Genomic DNA, 20,704 nt, shown 5'->3' with positions numbered 1-20,704 from the left:
CGATGCTTGCTGGGAGCTCTCCTCTCTCGGCGCCGGCTGAGCAAGCGAGCGAGAGGGCGAGCGAGAGGGGCGAGCGGCGAGCGAGAGGGGCGAGCGGCGAGCGAGAGGGGCGAGCGAGAGGGGCGAGCGGCGAGCGAGAGGGGCGAGCGGTGAGCAAGAGGGGTGAGCGAGAGGGGCGAGCGGCGAGCGAGAGGGGCGAGCGAGAGGGGCGAGCGGCGAGCGAGAGGGCGAGCGGCGAGCGAGAGGGTGAGTGGCGAGCGAGCGGCGAGCGAGAGGGCCTGCCAGAGTGAGTGCCTGCCTTCCCTCCTTAATAATAATTTTAATTTCTCCTCCCTATTCTACTAAATTAATAATTAAATTAAAAAATATTTAAAAAATATTGAAAAAAAAGTGTGCCATCTTTACAAAATGTTTTGTAAATATTAACGAAATTTCGTTAATACCGAACTTTTTAAAGGGAAAATTTTGTAATTATTTTGAATATCGAAACAAAAAAAAACCCCAATTACAAATCGATTTTAGAAACAAATTTTTGCGTTGTTACCCAGGCCTAATAACTATCAATAATACAATTACACTAAATCATCCGCGCCGTCTCGTCGTAAAATCATAAACCAATCTCGTTATCCATATTCCGTTCCAGTCATCGTTGCCAATTGTTGTAGCACTTAGTCAAACGCCTTCTCAAATAACCATGTCTTTAGGCTCTTGCGGAATGTCATAAGGGAGGGCGCCTGTCTGATGTCCACAGGGAGGGTGTTCCACAGCCGGGGGGCCACCACCGAGAAGGCCCTGTCCCTCGTCCCCGCCAGACGTGCCTGTGAGGCAGGCGGGATCGAGAGAAGGGCCTCCCCAGACGATCTCAAGGTATATATGGTATATCCTGCTATTTCTCTCCCAAAAGAGACTTAAAGTAGCTAATGCTTAAAAAAAAAAAAACATATACTGTACTCCAACTAATTTCTTTGATTAGGGACTGACCCTAATTCAAAGCAAAGCCTCATAGGGGTGGATGAAATGATTTTGGCGTTTGTTTTATGTAGTGTCTATTACTGTGAAAACATTTTAAGACATGATAATACTATTCCATCTGATTTTATTCAATTTTTCAAAACGGCATCACTCAGATATCATTGCTGCCCCTTATCCAGTTGGGCAAATCTTCTTTTGGGCAGCAGAGTTGGCTTTCCTCTTTCTTTGCTTCAGGTTTGGACAAGTTGAGAAATGCATGAGTTTTGTATATTTTTACCGTTGTTTGGACTTGATGGAATATACTTCTTGTTGAGTGATTAAGTGAAAAAGAGAAGTAAAGCTGGGGTTGGAACAGGAGAGGGCCTGGGAATGCGGGGAAACGCAAACACATCGGAGTGGCTTGACACGTGGAATAGATTTGACTTCCTTGATTTAACTTCCAGTCATCCTAATAGAATACGTTTGTTTGGACCTTGAGAGGGACATTTAACTGCATGTTTCTCCAAGGCAAGATTTGGTTGCCCCTTCCCTTTCGGATGCGGCCTTACTAATCTCCGAAACATGGCTGGCTTTTGTCAAAGGCCTGCTGGCAGACAGCGCCTCGAGTGAGAGGGCACTTTTGGGCTTGGCTTCCATGGTTCCCGGGCAACAGGAAGCCAACAGTTCAGGGGTGCTGACCCCTTTGGATTTTCCTTCCAGCGACCGAGGCCGGTTCAAGGCAGGGGTCTCTGCCGAAATGGCTCTCCTTGGAGGAGTAAACTCTCTGGAGTTGGGGCGGCTTGTGGCTGAGGTCTTGGGGCTCGCCATGTCTTTGACCCGGACGTCCATGGAGCCAGGTTGGCGTGAGAGCGGGACCTGACTGCCACTTCTTTGTCTCAGGTCCTTGGAATCCGGCTGCTGAAACGCTGGGGCATCGGACGAAACCTCTTTTTTCAATCGGACATCAATACAGCCAGGCTGGCGGGAGAGGGGGTGCTTAGGGCTGGCCATCCCGCTGGATTTGACTGCTTCTTGAGCTGGCATTTTCCCCTCGGAGCCTCTGCTCGAAGGCCCTCCAAGTTTGGCAGAAGTCTCTTTGGTGGGATGTGCAGGAGGGTCGCTTGGCTATAGGACAAAATAGGTATTATGACATATACAAAATTTCTCACGTTAAAAGTGTATTTAGAACACTCAAATCAATTTTTATTACAGTCATAGACCTAATAATAATAATAATAATAATAATAATAATAATAAAGCAGGGGCACAAAAGACCAGTTATTAATTGACAAAATGGTTCTGGAGAACTGCAAAAGCCGAAAAACCAGTCTTCACATGACGTGGATTGACTACAAAAAAGCCTTTGACACACTCCCAAACAGTTGGATCATCAAGTGCCTAGACACCATCGGGATTTGGAACGTTGGCACTTTTATTGAAAATATGATTTTTTTGGTCGTGTCAGGAGCAACCGCTCCTGTTGTGAGAGAATCGGCCGTCTGCAAGGACGTTGCCCAGGGGACGCCTGGATGATTTCTGATGTTTTGTCATCCTTGCGGGACATGAGAGAAGCCTCCTCGCAGGATTGCAAGACATCCGGGCGTCCCCTGGGCAACGTCTTCGTAGACGGCCGATTCTCTCAACCCAGAAGCAACCAGAGACGACTTGAAGCATCCTTGCGGGAGGCTTCTCTCTTGTCCCTGCATGAGGAGCTGGAGCCAATAGAGGGAGCTCATCCGCCTCTCCCGGGATTCGAACCTTGAGTCCTGCCAGCACAGGGCTTTAACCCACTGCGCCACCGGGGGCTCCGAAAATATGATGAAGCACTGGAAAACTGAACTGTTTGTTGGAAATGAAAACTATGGACTTGTCAACATCAGAAGAGGAATTTTCCAGGGAGACTCATTGTCCCCACTGCTTTTCATCATTGCCATGATCCCTCTGTCAACAATCTTACAAAAAATAAACCTCGGCTATCAAATGTCTCAGAGATCTCACAAAATTTCACATCTACTGTACACGGATGACCTGAAGCTGTATGGGAAAACCGAAACTGTAATCCAGTCTCTGACTAACACTGTCCGAATCTTCAGCACAGATATCAACATGGAGTTTGGTTTGGACAAATGTTTGACAGTGGCACTGAAGAAGGGAGAAATCATTGAAAGTGAGGGCATAAATATGCCCAATGGCCAAGCAATCAAGTGTCACCAGCCAGCTGGAATGTGTCCAGAGGAGGGCGACTAAAATGATCAAGGGTCTGAAGAACAAGCCCTATGAGGAGCGGCTTAGGGAACTGGGCATGTTTAGCCTGAAGAAGAGAAGGCTGAGAGGAGATATGATAGCCATGTATAAACATGTGAGAGGAAGTCACAGAGAGGAGGGAGCAAGCTTGTTTTCTGCTTCCCTGGAGACTAGGACGAGGAACAATGGCTTCAAACTACAAGAGAGGAGATTCCATCTGAACATTAGGAAGAACTTCCTGACTGTGAGAGCCGTTCAGCAGTGGAACTCTCTGCCCCGGAGTGTGGTGGAGGCTCCTTCTTTGGAAGCATTTAAACAGAGGCTGGATGGCCATCTGTCGGGTGCTTTGAATGCAATATTCCTGCTTCTAGGCAGGGGGTTGGACTGGATGGCCCATGAGGTCTCTTCCAACTCTTTGATTCTATGATTCTATGAGGGGCCTATAAATATCTGGGCATACTATAACTGGACAACATCAAACATGAACATGTGAAAACTGTGGTCAGCAAAGAATACATTCAGAGGGTCAGGAAAATTCCCAAAAGCAAGCTCAATGGAGGCAACACCATCAAGGCCATAAACACCTGGGCCATACATGTCATAAGATATACTGTTGGCATCATAAACTGGAGACAGGCAGAACTGGACAATTTGGACAGAAAAACCAGAAAACTCATGACCATTCATAATTCACTACATCCTCGCAGTGATGTTGACCAGCTCTATCTGCCTAGAAAGTCTGGGGGCAGAGGACTTTTACAAGTCAAGCAAGCAGTTGAAGAAGAAAAACACGCCCTGGCAGAATATGTCAAGGAAAGCCAAGAACTTGCTTTAATTGAAGTCAATAATCGGAAACTTCTCAAAGCACAGCAGACAAAGAGTCAGTACAAGAAAACTGCACTCCAATCCAGAGCTGACAGCTGGCACAACAAAGCCTTACATGGGCAGTTCATTGAGAAGATTGAAGGAAAAGTTGACAAGGAGAAGACCTGGTGATGGTTCATGAATGGAACCCTGAAGAAGAAGACAGAAGGCCTGATTCTTGCAGCCCAGGAGGATCATGAGATAAAAGGCTCTTTGAAAAGTGCACAGAAAATACAACTAGTGCAAAATGCTCCAGCTCCCCATGCGGGGACATGAGAGAAGCCTCTCACAAGGATGGTAAGACTTCAAAACATATGGGTGTCTGTCCCCCCGGGCAACATCTTTGCAGATGGCCAATTCTCTCACACCAGAAGAGACTCGTCGTTTCTCAAGTTGCTCCTGACACACACACACACACAAAACCCTCTGGTTTTGGCTTGCACAGCCTTAAGTTGTGTATGAGTCAGAATATCTAAAAGATCACTTCCTCCCATAGTAACCTGCCTGGAATGCAATATCTTCCTTGGAAGCATTGTTGTATGTCCTACCAAATACCCTGAGAGGTTTGGTCAGTGAGTAAGCCTTTGTTACTAATAGCATCTCAATTACAGAAACTCCCAAAAGAACTTGGAAGCTGGTGCCATCTTTGTTTTGCTGTAGGCAGGCACCACACTTGGTCCATTTATGGATGGACCCTCAAATCTCTGATTAGGGCAAATAACAGTTGCATTTGGCAAAGGTTGGCAAAGGACGTGCAGCCGGGGTGTTACCTTGCCGATGATTTCTGGGCTGAAACCATTGCAGGCACTGCGCAGGACCTCCGCTTTGTTGACCCACTCTGTGAGTCGGGCCGCTGCGTCCACTGAGCGGCAGGTGAGGTTCACTTTGGCTGGAGGAATCTTCAGTGGCATATCCCAGGTGCCCAAGTAGGTACCCCAAGGGGAAGCCTGTAGGGAGTGACATAAGGAGAGCCTTGAGTAGTCAGTCCAAAATGTCCCATTGGGGCCAAATAGACATGTACAAGAACCTTGCCAATGTCCTCCACGAACAGCACAATGCCCACCATCCAAGTGAAGGCTTACATACGCGGACAATTTCATCCTAGATTTTATGTGTTTCCTCCACCACTGGAGCCCCTGGTTGTGCAATGGGTTAAACCCCTGTGCCGGCAGGACTGAAGACCGACAGGTCGCAGGTTCTAATCCGGGGAGAGGCGGATGAGCTCCCTCTATCGACTCCAGCTCTCCAAGCGGGGACATGAGAGAAGCCTTCCACAAGGATGATTAAAACATCAAATCATCCAGGCGTCCCCTGGGCAACGTCCTTGCAGACGGCCAATTCTCTCACACCAGAAGCGACTTGCAGTTTCTCAAGTTGCTCCTGACACGGATGTAAAAAGAGCATGAACCACCATGGCCAAGTCAGACTTCTCAAGTCATCACGTCCCCTTCTTTTCATTAAGCTAAACATCCCTAGCTCCTTGTTTTCTGTATGTTAATGTGATGTGTGGATTGAATGAAACTATCTGATTGGAGTACAATTGGGGTCTGGTGAAGGCTGAAGACCCCAACCTAAGAAGAATGAAGCCCGGAAAACTGCAAAAGGAGGTGAAGAATTCATGATAAAAAGTTACTGATGAGAACTGTCATTGCTGACCCGTCGAACTGTGGTTGAAAACAACATGTTTACATAGTCATAGATGAAGATTCTTTAAGTTAAGGAAGTCTAACCACAACTGTCAAGGGGTTAAATCAATATATTTTAAAGGAGGAACATAACATGTTAGGAAATGACGGGTCATGAGCCAACAATGCCATGCGGTAGCAGAAAAAGCCAATGGGATTTTGGCCTGCATCTAGTGTCTAAATCAGGCATGGGCAAACTTCTGCCCTCCAGGTGTTTTGGACTTCAACTCCCACAATTCCTAACAGTTAGGAATTGTGGGAGTTGAAGTCCAAAACATCTGGAGGGCAGAAGTTTGCTCATGCCTGGTCTAGATCCAGGGAAGCCATGCTAGCCCTCTCTTCTGCTTTGGTCAGACCATACATGGAATCACACTGTGTCCAATTCTGGGCACCGCAATTGAAGGGAGATGTTGACTCTAAGCTGGAATGTGTCCAGAGGAGGGCGAATGAAAGGATCAAGGGTCTGGAGTACAAGCCCTATGAGGAGTGGCTTAAAGAGCTGGGCATGTTTAGCCTGCAGAAGAGAAGGCCGAGAGGAGACATGATGAGTGCCATGGATCAAGAGTCGAGGGGAAGTCATAGGGAAGAGGGAGCAAGCTTGTTTTCTGCTGCCCTGCAGACTAGACCGCAATGAAGCAATACCTTCAAAGTACAGGAAAGAAAGGCGATTCCACCTGAACCTTAGGAAGAACTTCCTAACTGGGAGAGCTGTTCAGTCGTTAATAAAGATGTTGGACAGGACCGGGTCCAGGACGGAACCCTGCGGCACTCCACTTGTCACTTCTTTCCAAGATAAAGAGGAAGCATTAGTGAGCACTCTCTGTGTTCGTCCACTTAACCAATTACAGATCCACCTCACCACAAAACTATGGTGAGGTGGATCTGTGATTGGTTAAGTGGACGAACACAGAGAGTGCTTACTAATGCTTCCCCTTCATCTTGGAAAGAAGTGACAAGTGGAGTGCCGCAGGGTTCCGTCCTGGGCCCGGTCCTGTTCAACATCTTTATTAACGACTTAGATGAAGGGCTAGAAGGCATGATCATCAAGTTTGCAGACGACACCAAATTGGGAGGGAGAGCCAATACTCCAGAGGACAGGAGCAGAATTCAAAATGATCTTGACAGATTAGAGAGATGGGCCAAAACTAACAAAATGAAGTTCAACAGTGACAAATGCAAGATACTCCACTATGGCAGAAAAAATGAAATGCAAAGATACAGAATGGGGGACGATGCCTGGCTCGAGAGCAGTACGTGTGAAAAAGATCTTGGAGTCCTCGTGGACAACAAGTTAAACATGAGCCAACAATGTGATGTGGCGGCAAAAAAAGCCAATGGGATTTTGGCCTGCATCAATAGGAGCAGAGTGTCTAGATCTAAGGAAGTAATGCTACCCCTCTATTCTGCTTTGGTTAGACCACATCTGGAATATTGTGTCCAATTCTGGGCACCACAATTCAAGAGAGATATTGACAAGCTGGAATGTGTCCAGAGGAGGGCGACTAAAATGATCAAGGGTCTGGAGAACAAGCCCTATGAGGAGCGGCTTAGGGAACTGGGCATGTTTAGCCTGAAGAAGAGAAGGCTGAGAGGAGATATGATAGCCATGTATAAATATGTGAGAGGAAGCCACAGGGAGGAGGGAGCAAGCTTGTTTTCTGCTTCCTTGGAGACTAGGACGTGGAACAATGGCTTCAAACTACAAGAGAGGAGATTCCATCTGAACATTAGGAAGAACTTCCTGACTGAGAGCCGTTCAGCAGTGGAACTCTCTGCCCCGGAGTGTGGTGGAGGCTCCTTCTTTGGAAGCTTTTAAGCAGAGGCTGGATGGCCATTTGTCAGGGGTGATTTGAATGCAATATTCCTGCTTCTTGGCAGAATGGGGTTGGACTGGATGGCCCATGAGGTCTCTTCCAACTCTTTGATTCTATGATTCTAAGTGGAACTCTCTACCCCAGAGTGTGGTGGAGGCTTTGAAGCAGAGGCTGGATGGCCATCCGTGGGGTGCTTTGAATGGGATTTTCCTGCTTCTTGGCAGAATGGGGTTGGATTGGATGGCCCACGAGTTCTCTTCCAACTCCAGGATGCTACGATTCTATGATTCTCCTCCATCCATTTATGAGAAAAGCCTCACCTTTGAACGTGGGATTGTCGGGAGCAGATGTCCTCTGTCATCAGCTATAAATTGCGTATAACCTTCTCGGGTGGAAGGGTGCTGCGGGGAGAAAAGAGAGTTCAGGCAACATCAAAAAGGAGAAATGTGATCAAGTGCAAGAATACTGGAAAATGACTGAAGGGGAAATCAATAGAAAGTTAAATTTACAAAGAGTAATGGTCAATAGAACTGTACTACATGCATGGATAACAGGAGTGAAACATATACAAAAAGAAAAACTGGTTGACAAATTAATAGCGTGTGCACAAATTGTTCTAGTGAGGGATTGGAAGGATAAACAAAATGGACACTGACTAATTGGTATAACTATACAAATAAAAATGTACTGTTTGTTTGTGGGATTAACAGAACTCAAAAACCACTGGACGAATTGACGCCAAATTTGGACACAAGACGCCTAACAACCCAATGTATGTCCTTCACTCAAAACAATTGATTTTGTCATTTCGGAGTTGTAGTGGCTGGGATTTATAGTTCACCTACAATCAAAGAGCATTCTGAACCCCACCAACGATGGAATCGAACTAAACTTGGCCCACTGTTCTCCCATGACCAACAGAAAATACTGGAAGGGTTTGGTGGGCAGTGTCCTTTGGTTTTGGAGTTGTAGTTCACCTACATCCAGAGATCACTGTCGACTCAAACAATGATGGATCTGGATCAAACTCTACACAAATACTCAATATGCCCAAATGTGAACACTGGTGGAGTTTGGGGAAAATAGAGTCTCAACATTTGGGAGTTGTAGTTGCTGGGATTTGTAGTTGACCTACAATCACAGAGCATTCTGAACCCCACCAATGATAGAATTGGGTCAAATCTCCCACACAGAACCCCCATGACCACCAGAGTGGGCCACATCAACGCGTGGCAGGGGACGGCTAGTATACAAATAAAAATGTAATGTTCGTTTGTGAGACTAACATAACTCAAAAACCACTGGACGAATTGACACCAAATTTGGACACAATACACCTATTGCACATAACCTATATACACATATACACAAATATACAGCTGCTGGAAAACACAGCAGAAGGGATTTTAAAAGCCAAAAAATAGAAAATACATTGCAACGCATGCACATAACCTATGTTGTCCTATTGATAATGCTTGTGTTACTGTTGTATTGTTTTTAATTTGCTTGTATTGTTATTGTTATTGCTTGTATTGTTGCATTTTGGGCTCGGCCTCATGTAAGCCACACCGAGTCCCTTGGAGAGATGGTAGCGGGGTATAAATAAAGTGTTGTTGTTGTTGTTGTTGTTATAATTATTAACCCAGGGGTCCTCCTGGACTCAGTGCTGACACTTGACGCGCAGGTCTTGGCACAACTGCGACCTTACCTCGTGAAGTCTGACTTGACCATGGTGGTCCATGCCTTAGTTACCTCTAGACTGGACTACTGTAATGCACTCTACGTGGGGCTACCCTTGAAGATGGCCCAGAGCTGGGCATGTTTAGCCTGAAGAAGAGAAGGCTGAGAGGAGACATGATAGCCATGTATAGATAAGTGAGAGGAAGCCATAGGGAGGAGGAAGCAAGCTTGTTTTCTGCTGCCTTGGAAACTAGGACTCGGAACAGTGGCTTCTTACAGGGAGAGGTCAACCCTCCTGTTTATGGTGCCGTTTATTTTCCGGTCCCAATTTAAGGTGCAGGTTATCACCTATACAACCCTAAATGGTTTGGGACCTACCTACCTTCATGAACCCACTCGGGCCCTTCGTTCCTCCGGGGAGGCCCTTCTTTCGCCCCTCCCAGTGTCATAAGCCCGCCTGGTAAGTACAAGGGATAGAGCCTTTTCCTCTGTGGCTCCCCAACTCTGGAACTCATTATCAGGAGAAATTAGGAAAGCCCCTACCCTAGAAACCTTTGCAAAGAACCTCAAAACCTGGTTCTTCTGCTGCGCCTTTGGCGAGTAGGCATTCAATCCCGCACTATTGTTTAGCCTGAACATTTATGTTATTGGAGTACACATCTCTCCTCCCCGCTGTCAGAAAATTTGACCCCACAATCCCCGCTATAATGAGTCCTCCTCTGCAAACAATTCGTTTCTCCTTTATCTCGCCCGAGTTTTTAACCAGTTTTAATGAGTCTTTCTTTTAATCATTACATGTAGCCTGCCCACTGTCATTGTGTTATAGAGGAGGAATTTAGGGGTCTTTGCCAGGAGGCAGAGACCAATCTGACTCTTTAAAGAGTTCGTTACCCTGGCAAGACAGAGAGAAGCACCCAATCCCTGATTTTTTTTTCCCAATAAAAGGTCTCACCAAGTGGAAGGAAGTGCCACCGAGGTTTATTAGCGATTCAGCTGAAAAGGATGCAATGCAGCAATGATTCGCCAAGCAGAGCATGTGGTTACAGAAGTAAAGGCCATTTTTATAGAAAATAGAGAGTTGTGAGTTTCAAAATTCCCGCTCCCCCCTCCCGCCCAACTCGAAGGGGATTGGCTAACGCACAAACAGCTGGGAGGAGGTTTGGCCATCCCCCATGCATCAGGGCCAATCACAGGGTTTTCGCGGTGCACCAGAGCCTATCAGGAGGTTCCTGCTGCCTTGACGCTCCAGCAAATCAGAAGGGAGGGAGGTGGGATGAAGGGAGACAATGCATTCTGGAGTGGATTATGACAAAATTGTCCCTGAGGCTTAGCGAGATCCGGGTGGGGGGTCTGCCAGCCAAGCCATTCTATTGTGTTCATGAGTGAAGGCAATAAAACATATGTTAAAGAAATCCAGGTTTTCCTGTCGCCATCAGATATGACATAAAGGGGAAGACTTGGGTGGAAGTTCTTTGTGGAGAAGTTTGAAAGGAAAATGGCTTGGAGGAAAAGAGGACTTTTCTAAGGTCATATTCCCCCGATTGTTATATGATTAAAAAGTCTGCCAAACAGAAATCCTAATGGTGGCCCAATGGTTGCCCAACTCCGAACACAAAAGGATTTCCTTTACTATTGTCCATGCAAAGAATGTCCAAAGATAAGGATATATGCAAGATCTCACCTGTTTAGTTACTCTTGGAAGGCCCCAGTTCCGCAAGTTCTGGGGAGCATAGGCATCCTCATACTGCAAATGACAACAGAAGGTGAAAAGCATAAGGAATCAGCAAGGCTAATACAAATCCACAGTGTGATGTTGCAGCTAAAAAGGCAAACACGATCCTTGGTTGCATCAATAGGAATACAGTATTGAGATAAAGGGGAGTCATAGCCCTTTTCTCTTCTGCTTTGGTCAGATCCCACCTGGAGGGACCCTGTGTCTAGGTCAGGGCAAAACAAATCAAATGGCCATCTGTCGGAACAGCTTTGATGGTGTCTTCCTTTATAACAGAATGGGGTTGAATTGAATGGCCTTTGGGGTCCCTTGTAACTCTATGATTCTATAATTAATAATCTCTGATGATGATAATGACGGAGTCTCCATCTCTGGATGGCTTTTTTTTTTTGTCATGTCAGGAGCAACTTGAGAAACTGCAAGTCGCTTCTGGTGTGAGAGAATTGGCCGTCTGCAAGGATGTTGCCCAGGTGACGCCCAGATGATTTGATGTTTTTTTTATCATCCTTTTGGGAGGCTTCTCTCTTGTATGAAGAGCTGGAGCTGATAGAGGGAGCTCATCTGCCTCTCCAGGCCATCTGTCAGGAGAGCTTTGATTGTGTCTTCCTTTATTACAGAAGGGGATTGAACTGAATGGCCTTTGAGGTCCCTTGTAACTCTATAATTCTATAATAATAATCTCTGATGATGGCAATGATGGAGTCTCCATCTCTGGATGGCTGGATGGCCATCTGTCAGGAGAGCTTTGATTGTGTCTTCCTTTATTACAGAAGGGGATTGAACTGAATGGCCTTTGAGGTCCCTTGTAACTCTATAATTCTATAATAATATTCTCTGATGATGATAATAGCGGAATCTCCATCTCTGGATGGCTGGATGGCCATCTGTCAGGAGAGCTTTGATTGTGTCTTCCTTTATTACAGAACTGAATGGCCTTTGGGGTCCCTTGTAACTCTATGATTCTATAATAATAATCTCTGATGATGATAATGACGGAGTCTCCATCTCTGGATGGCTGGATGGCCATCTGTCAGGAGAGCTTTGATTGTGTCTTCCTTTATTACAGAACTGAATGGCCTTTGGGGTCCCTTGTAACTCTATGATTCTATAATTAATAATCTCTGATGATGATGATGATGATAATGACGGAGTCTCCATCTCTGGATGGCTGGATGGCCATCTGTCAGGAGAGCTTTGATTGTGTCTTCCTTTATTACAGAACTGAATGGCCTTTGGGGTCCCTTGTAACTCTATGATTCTATAATAATAATCTCTGATGATGATAATGACGGAGTCTCCATCTCTGGATGGCTGGATGGCCATCTGTCAGGAGAGCTTTGATTGTGTCTTCCTTTATAACAGAACAGGGTTGAACTGAATGGCCTTTGGGGTCTCTTGTAACTCTATGATTCTATAATAATAATCTCTGATGATGATAATGACGGAATCTCCATCTCTGGATGGCTGGATGGCCATCTGTCAGGAGAGCTTTGATTGTGTCTTCCTTTATTACAGAACTGAATAGCCTTTGGGGTCCCTTGTAACTCTATGATTCTATAATTAATAATCTCTGATGATGATAATGATGGAGTCTCCATCTCTGGATGGCTTTTTTTTTTTTTTTGGTCGTGTCAGGAGCCACTTGAGAAACTGCAAGTCGCTTCTGGTGTGAGAGAATTGGCCATCTGCAAGGATGTTGCCCAGGGGACGCCCAGATGATTTGATGTTTTTTTTATCATCCTTTTGGGAGGCTTCTCTTTTGTCCCCGTATGAGGAGCTGGAGCTGATAGAGGGAGCTCATCTGCCTCTCCAGGCCATCTGTCAGGAGAGCTTTGATTGTGTCTTCCTTTATTACAGAACTGAATGGCCTTTGGGGTCCCTTGTAACTATGATTCTATAATAATAATCTCTGATGATGATAGTGACGGAGTCTCCATCTCTGGATGGCTGGATGGCCATCTGTCAGGAGAGCTTTGATTGTGTCTTCCTTTATAACAGAACTGAATGGCCTTTGGGGTCCCTTGTAACTCTATGATTCTATAATTAATAATCTCTGATGATGATAGTGAAGGAGTCTCCATCTCTGGATGGCTGGATGGCCATCTGTCAGGAGAGCTTTGATTGTGTCTTCCTTTATTACAGAACTGAATAGCCTTTGGGGTCCCTTGTAACTCTATGATTCTATAATTAATAATCTCTGATGATGATAATGATGGAGTCTCCATCTCTGGATGGCTTTTTTTTTTTTTTGGTCGTGTCAGGAGCCACTTGAGAAACTGCAAGTCGCTTCTGGTGTGAGAGAATTGGCCATCTGCAAGGATGTTGCCCAGGGGACGCCCAGATGATTTGATGTTTTTTTTATCATCCTTTTGGGAGGCTTCTCTTTTGTCCCCGTATGAGGAGCTGGAGCTGATAGAGGGAGCTCATCTGCCTCTCCAGGCCATCTGTCAGGAGAGCTTTGATTGTGTCTTCCTTTATTACAGAACTGAATGGCCTTTGGGGTCCCTTGTAACTATGATTCTATAATAATAATCTCTGATGATGATAGTGACGGAGTCTCCATCTCTGGATGGCTGAATGGCCATCTGTCAGGAGAGCTTTGATTGTGTCTTCCTTTATTACAGAACTGAATGGCCTTTGGGGTCCCTTGTAACTCTATAATTCTATAATAATAATCTCTGATGATGATAGTGACGGAGTCTCCATCTCTGGATGGCTGGATGGCCATCTGTCAGGAGAGCTTTGATTGTGTCTTCCTTTATAACAGAACTGAATGGCCTTTGGGGTCCCTTGTAACTCTATGATTCTATAATTAATAATCTCTGATGATGATAGTGAAGGAGTCTCCATCTCTGGATGGCTGGATGGCCATCTGTCAGGAGAGCTTTGATTGTGTCTTCCTTTATTACAGAACTGAATGGCCTTTGGGGTCCCTTGTAACTCTATGATTCTATAATTAATAATCTCTGATGATGATGATGATGATGATAATGACGGAGTCTCCATCTCTGGATGGCTGGATGGCCATCTGTCAGGAGAGCTTTGATTGTGTCTTCCTTTATTACAGAACTGAATGGCCTTTGGGGTCCCTTGTAACTCTATGATTCTATAATAATAATCTCTGGTGATGATAATGACGGAGTCTCCATCTCTGGATGGCTGGATGGCCATCTGTCAGGAGAGCTTTGATTGTGTCTTCCTTTATAACAGAACAGGGTTGAACTGAATGGCCTTTGGGGTCTCTTGTAACTCTATGATTCTATAATAATAATCTCTGATGATGATAATGACGGAATCTCCATCTCTGGATGGCTGGATGGCCATCTGTCAGGAGAGCTTTGATTGTGTCTTCCTTTATTACAGAACTGAATAGCCTTTGGGGTCCCTTGTAACTCTATAATTCTATAATAATGATCTCTGATGATGGTAATGACGGAGTCTCCATCTCTGGATGGCTGGATGGCCATCCGTCAGGAGAGCTTTGATTGTGTCTTCCTTTATTACAGAACTGAATAGCCTTTGGGGTCCCTTGTAACTCTATGATTCTATAATTAATAATCTCTGATGATGATAATGATGGAGTCTCCATCTCTGGATGGCTTTTTTTTTTTTTTTGGTCGTGTCAGGAGCCACTTGAGAAACTGCAAGTCGCTTCTGGTGTGAGAGAATTGGCCATCTGCAAGGATGTTGCCCAGGGGACGCCCAGATGATTTGATGTTTTTTTTATCATCCTTTTGGGAGGCTTCTCTTTTGTCCCCGTATGAGGAGCTGGAGCTGATAGAGGGAGCTCATCTGCCTCTCCAGGCCATCTGTCAGGAGAGCTTTGATTGTGTCTTCCTTTATTACAGAACTGAATGGCCTTTGGGGTCCCTTGTAACTATGATTCTATAATAATAATCTCTGATGATGATAGTGACGGAGTCTCCATCTCTGGATGGCTGAATGGCCATCTGTCAGGAGAGCTTTGATTGTGTCTTCCTTTATTACAGAACTGAATGGCCTTTGGGGTCCCTTGTAACTCTATAATTCTATAATTAATAATCTCTGATGATGATAGTGACGGAGTCTCCATCTCTGGATGGCTGGATGGCCATCTGTCAGGAGAGCTTTGATTGTGTCTTCCTTTATAACAGAACTGAATGGCCTTTGGGGTCCCTTGTAACTCTATGATTCTATAATTAATAATCTCTGATGATGATAGTGAAGGAGTCTCCATCTCTGGATGGCTGGATGGCCATCTGTCAGGAGAGCTTTGATTGTGTCTTCCTTTATTACAGAACTGAATGGCCTTTGGGGTCCCTTGTAACTATGATTCTATAATAATAATCTCTGATGATGATAGTGACGGAGTCTCCATCTCTGGATGGCTGAATGGCCATCTGTCAGGAGAGCTTTGATTGTGTCTTCCTTTATTACAGAACTGAATGGCCTTTGGGGTCCCTTGTAACTCTATGATTCTATAATTAATAATCTCTGATGATGATAGTGAAGGAGTCTCCATCTCTGGATGGCTGGATGGCCATCTGTCAGGAGAGCTTTGATTGTGTCTTCCTTTATTACAGAACTGAATGGCCTTTGGGGTCCCTTGTAACTCTATGATTCTATAATTAATAATCTCTGATGATGATGATGATGATGATAATGACGGAGTCTCCATCTCTGGATGGCTGGATGGCCATCTGTCAGGAGAGCTTTGATTGTGTCTTCCTTTATTACAGAACTGAATGGCCTTTGGGGTCCCTTGTAACTCTATGATTCTATAATAATAATCTCTGGTGATGATAATGACGGAGTCTCCATCTCTGGATGGCTGGATGGCCATCTGTCAGGAGAGCTTTGATTGTGTCTTCCTTTATAACAGAACAGGGTTGAACTGAATGGCCTTTGGGGTCTCTTGTAACTCTATGATTCTATAATAATAATCTCTGATGATGATAATGACGGAATCTCCATCTCTGGATGGCTGGATGGCCATCTGTCAGGAGAGCTTTGATTGTGTCTTCCTTTATTACAGAACTGAATAGCCTTTGGGGTCCCTTGTAACTCTATAATTCTATAATAATGATCTCTGATGATGGTAATGACGGAGTCTCCATCTCTGGATGGCTGGATGGCCATCCGTCAGGAGAGCTTTGATTGTGTCTTCCTTTATTACAGAACTGAATAGCCTTTGGGGTCCCTTGTAACTCTATGATTCTATAATTAATAATCTCTGATGATGATAATGATGGAGTCTCCATCTCTGGATGGCTTTTTTTTTTTTTTTGGTCGTGTCAGGAGCCACTTGAGAAACTGCAAGTCGCTTCTGGTGTGAGAGAATTGGCCATCTGCAAGGATGTTGCCCAGGGGACGCCCAGATGATTTGATGTTTTTTTTATCATCCTTTTGGGAGGCTTCTCTTTTGTCCCCGTATGAGGAGCTGGAGCTGATAGAGGGAGCTCATCTGCCTCTCCAGGCCATCTGTCAGGAGAGCTTTGATTGTGTCTTCCTTTATTACAGAACTGAATGGCCTTTGGGGTCCCTTGTAACTATGATTCTATAATAATAATCTCTGATGATGATAGTGACGGAGTCTCCATCTCTGGATGGCTGAATGGCCATCTGTCAGGAGAGCTTTGATTGTGTCTTCCTTTATTACAGAACTGAATGGCCTTTGGGGTCCCTTGTAACTCTATAATTCTATAATTAATAATCTCTGATGATGATAGTGACGGAGTCTCCATCTCTGGATGGCTGGATGGCCATCTGTCAGGAGAGCTTTGATTGTGTCTTCCTTTATAACAGAACTGAATGGCCTTTGGGGTCCCTTGTAACTCTATGATTCTATAATTAATAATCTCTGATGATGATAGTGAAGGAGTCTCCATCTCTGGATGGCTGGATGGCCATCTGTCAGGAGAGCTTTGATTGTGTCTTCCTTTATTACAGAACTGAATGGCCTTTGGGGTCCCTTGTAACTCTATGATTCTATAATTAATAATCTCTGATGATGATGATGATGATGATAATGACGGAGTCTCCATCTCTGGATGGCTGGATGGCCATCTGTCAGGAGAGCTTTGATTGTGTCTTCCTTTATTACAGAACTGAATGGCCTTTGGGGTCCCTTGTAACTCTATGATTCTATAATAATAATCTCTGATGATGATAGTGACGGAGTCTCCATCTCTGGATGGCTGGATGGCCATCTGTCAGGAGAGCTTTGATTGTGTCTTCCTTTATAACAGAACTGAATGGCCTTTGGGGTCCCTTGTAACTCTATGATTCTATAATTAATAATCTCTGATGATGATAGTGAAGGAGTCTCCATCTCTGGATGGCTGGATGGCCATCTGTCAGGAGAGCTTTGATTGTGTCTTCCTTTATAACAGAACTGAATGGCCTTTGGGGTCCCTTGTAACTCTATGATTCTATAATTAATAATCTCTGATGATGATAATGACGGAGTCTCCATCTCTGGATGGCTGGATGGCCATCTGTCAGGAGAGCTTTGATGGTGTCTTCCTTTATTACAGAACTGAATGGCCTTTGGGGTCCCTTGTAACTCTATGATTCCATAATTAATAATCTCTGATGATGATAATGAAGGAGTCTCCATCTCTGGAGGTTTTTAAGCATTGGCTGGATGGCCATCTGCCAGGAGAGATTTGGGGCTCTCTTTAGGATTCTAGGGTTCCTAAAGAGAGTGTCTAGGCTCTCTTCCATCTTTAGGATGTTCTGACTCCCAAAGACAATCTCTCTAGGCAAAGGTGACACTTTTCTCCCCTTACCTGACCAGAACTGTAATGCGCTGCCATGCTGTTTCCTCTGGATGCTGTTTGGGCTGTTTCTTGGCAACGGTGGACTGTGCGCATGCGCGGAAGACAATAGGCAGGGAGAACAGAGGAGTGGGCGGAGAAGAGGCCTCTGAAGCCACGCCCATCTCTCAGTCAGGCCCCGCCCACTTTCCCCATTCATAGATTCAAATGAAACCTCTTTAAACCTGTTTACCAGGAGTCTCTTCCAACTCTATACATAAACAAGCATGTGGGCAATTCAACAGAAAGGAGGAAACAACAGAGGGGAAACAAACAGGCACATGAAATCACTCTCAACAAAAGATTCCCCCCAGGCACTTCCAAGCCATTGAATGCAAATCAAGGTGAGAGTCGACTGTGAGAGCCGTTCAGCAGTGGAACTCTCTGCCCCGGAGTGTGGTGGAGGCTCCTTCTTTGGAAGCTTTTAAGCAGAGGCTGGATGGCCATCAGTCAGGGGTGCTTTGAATGCAATATTCCTGCTTCTTGGCAGGGGGTTGGACTGGATGGCCCATGAGGTCTCTTCCAACTCTTTGATTCTATGATTCTATGATTCTATGTGATCAGCTGAAACATTCACAGCTAGCCCCAACAAACAAAAGTCCTTTGTATTGTCGAAGGCTTTCATGGCTGGAATCACTAGGTTCTTGTGGGTTTTTTCGGGCTATACAGCCATGTTCTAGAGGCATTTCTCCTGACGTTTCGCCTGCATCTATGGCAAGCACCACACTACCTCTGAGGATGCTTGCCGTAGATGCAGGCGAAATGCCTCTAGAATATGGCTCTATAGCCCGAAAAAACCCACAAGAACCTAAAAGTCCTTTGTCTCACCCTGGTCATTCCACAGATATATAAACCCATTTTTCCTACTTCCAACAGACCTCACTACCTCTGAGGATGCTTGCCGTAGATGCAGGCGAAACGTCAGGAGAAAAATTGCCTCCAGAAAATGGCCATATAGCCCGGAAAAACCTACAACAACCCAGTGATTCCAGCCATGAAAGCCTTCGACAATACAGAAAGGAGGAAACCATGAAAAGGAACAAAATCTGGCTACCAGTATTAAAAAAAACTCTGAAATCAGGTCAGTAAATAAAAAAAAATACTCAAAAGACAGGGGAAGTCTGGACAGGAAATAATCAGGGCGAGCTAACACCTCCCAACAAAGTATTCCACCAGGCAGGAAGAAGCCAGACCTTGAAGGTGCAAGGCCATTCAATGCTAATCAAGATGGCCAATGGAAACATTCACACTTGCCTCAAGCAGACAGGAGTTCTTTCTCCCACCCTGGACATAGTAAAGGTAAAGGTAGTCCCCTGACATTAAGTCCAGCCATGTCTGACTCTGGGGTGTGGTGCTCATCTCCATTTCTAAGCCGAAGAGCCGGCATTGTCCGTAGACACCTCCAAGGTCATGTGGCCGGCATGACTGCATGGAGCGCCCTTACCTTCCCGCTGGAGCGATACCTATTGATCTACTCACATTTGCATGTTTTCGAACTGCTAGGTTGGCAGAAGCTAGGGCTGACAGCCGAAGCTCACGCCGCTCCCCGGAATCGAACCTGCGACCTTTCGATCAACAAGCTCAGCTGCTCAGTGCTTTAACCCACTGCGCCACCGGGGGCTCCTTACACAGATATATCCACGCCATTTTCCTAGTTTCCAACAGACCTCCTCTGAGGATGCCTGCCATAGGTGTGGGTGAAACGTCAGGAGAGAATGCTTCTGGAACATGGCCAGACAGCCTGGAAAACTCACAACAACACAAAATTATTTGTGTATTTATTTATTATTTATTTAGGGCTTTTATATCCCGCCCTTTCTCAACCTCTGCAGAGGGACTCAGGACGGCTAACAAAGTGGCACTCCATGGCGCCCACATCATAAACATACAATTAACAGCAATGTAATAATAACATTAATGTAATGTAATAATATTATTGTTGTATTGTCGAAGGCTTTCATGGCTGGGATCACTAGGTTCTTGTGGGTTTTTTCGGGCTATAGGGCCATGTTCTAGAGGCATTTCTCCTGACGTTTCGCCTGCATCTATGGCAAGCATCCTCAGAGGTAGTGAGGTCTGTTGGAAATAGGACAATGGGTTTATACATCACACAGTCCTAGACACTTGGGAAGTGTCCGATGTGTGATCCAATACAACAGCCAGTAGAGTGTTTTCCGTGGAGTCATCTTGTGGTGTTTCAAATAATAATAATAATAATAATAATAATATCATCGTAGTGCAAAGGCTCTGGCACAAGCCAGTCAAGGTGGTCCCAGTGGTGATTAGCACACTGGGTGCAATGCCTAAAGGCCTTGGCCTTGGCAGGAAAAATGAAATGCAAAGATACAGAATGGGGGACGATGATGCTTGGCTCGAGAGCAGTACATGTGAAAAAGATCTTGGAGTCCTTGTGGACTCCAAGAGCCAACAATGTGGTGTGGTGGCAAAAAAAGCCAATGGGATTTTGGCCTGCATCAATCGGAGCCTAGTGTCTAGATCTAGGGAAGTCATGCTCCCCATGCTCTCTTCCGCTTTGGTTAGACCACACCTGGAATATTGTGTCCAATTCTGGGCACCACAGTTCAAGAGAGATATTGACAAGCTGAATGTGTCCAGAGGAGGACGACTAAAATGATCAAGGATCTGGAGAACAAGCCCTATGAGGAGCGGCTTAAGGAGCTGGGCATGTTTAGCCTGAAGAAGAGAAGGCTGAGAGGAGATATGATAGCCATGTATAAATATGTGAGAGGAAGCCACAGGGAGGAGGGAGCACGCTTCCTTTCTGCTTCCTTGGAGACTAGGACGTGGAACAATGGCTTCAAACTACAAGAAAGGAGATTCCATCTGAACATGAGGAAGAACTTCCATTGCGCCCACATCATAAATATACAATCAACAGCAATGTAATAATAACATTAATGTAATGTAATAATATTT

At 45.3% G+C, this 20,704-nt stretch overlaps 1 protein-coding gene across 1 annotated transcript; it reads right to left on the bottom strand.

The window, feature by feature from the left end:
* Positions 1 to 1,099: 1,099 nt before the first annotated feature.
* On the bottom strand, positions 1,100 to 17,957 carry CFAP126 (cilia and flagella associated protein 126). Its single transcript, XM_060758289.2, has 5 exons — positions 17,741 to 17,957; positions 10,920 to 10,982; positions 7,879 to 7,959; positions 4,830 to 5,006; positions 1,100 to 2,076 (listed from the first exon to the last, which is right to left on the bottom strand). Exons 1-5 carry the CDS (start codon positions 17,822 to 17,824, stop codon positions 1,459 to 1,461), a joined length of 1,023 nt encoding a protein of 340 aa, XP_060614272.2. The 5' UTR covers positions 17,825 to 17,957; the 3' UTR covers positions 1,100 to 1,458.
* Positions 17,958 to 20,704: the final 2,747 nt, after the last annotated feature.

Source organism: Anolis sagrei, chromosome 12 (genome assembly GCF_037176765.1).
Source record: "Anolis sagrei isolate rAnoSag1 chromosome 12, rAnoSag1.mat, whole genome shotgun sequence".
In the NCBI taxonomy this organism is placed as follows: Eukaryota; Metazoa; Chordata; class Lepidosauria; order Squamata; family Dactyloidae; genus Anolis; species Anolis sagrei.
This window is presented reverse-complemented; position numbering and strand designations above follow the sequence as displayed.

Coding starts and splice junctions, on each gene's coding strand:
- CFAP126 (XM_060758289.2), bottom strand. CDS start 17,824: ATGCGCACAGTCCACCGTTGCCAAGAAACAGCCCAAACAGCATCCAGA. Junction 7,960..10,919: donor TTCCAAGAGTAACTAAACAG/GTGAGATCTTGC, acceptor TTCTCCCCGCAG/CACCCTTCCACCCGAGAAGG. Junction 5,007..7,878: donor CGACAATCCCACGTTCAAAG/GTGAGGCTTTTC, acceptor CACTCCCTACAG/GCTTCCCCTTGGGGTACCTA.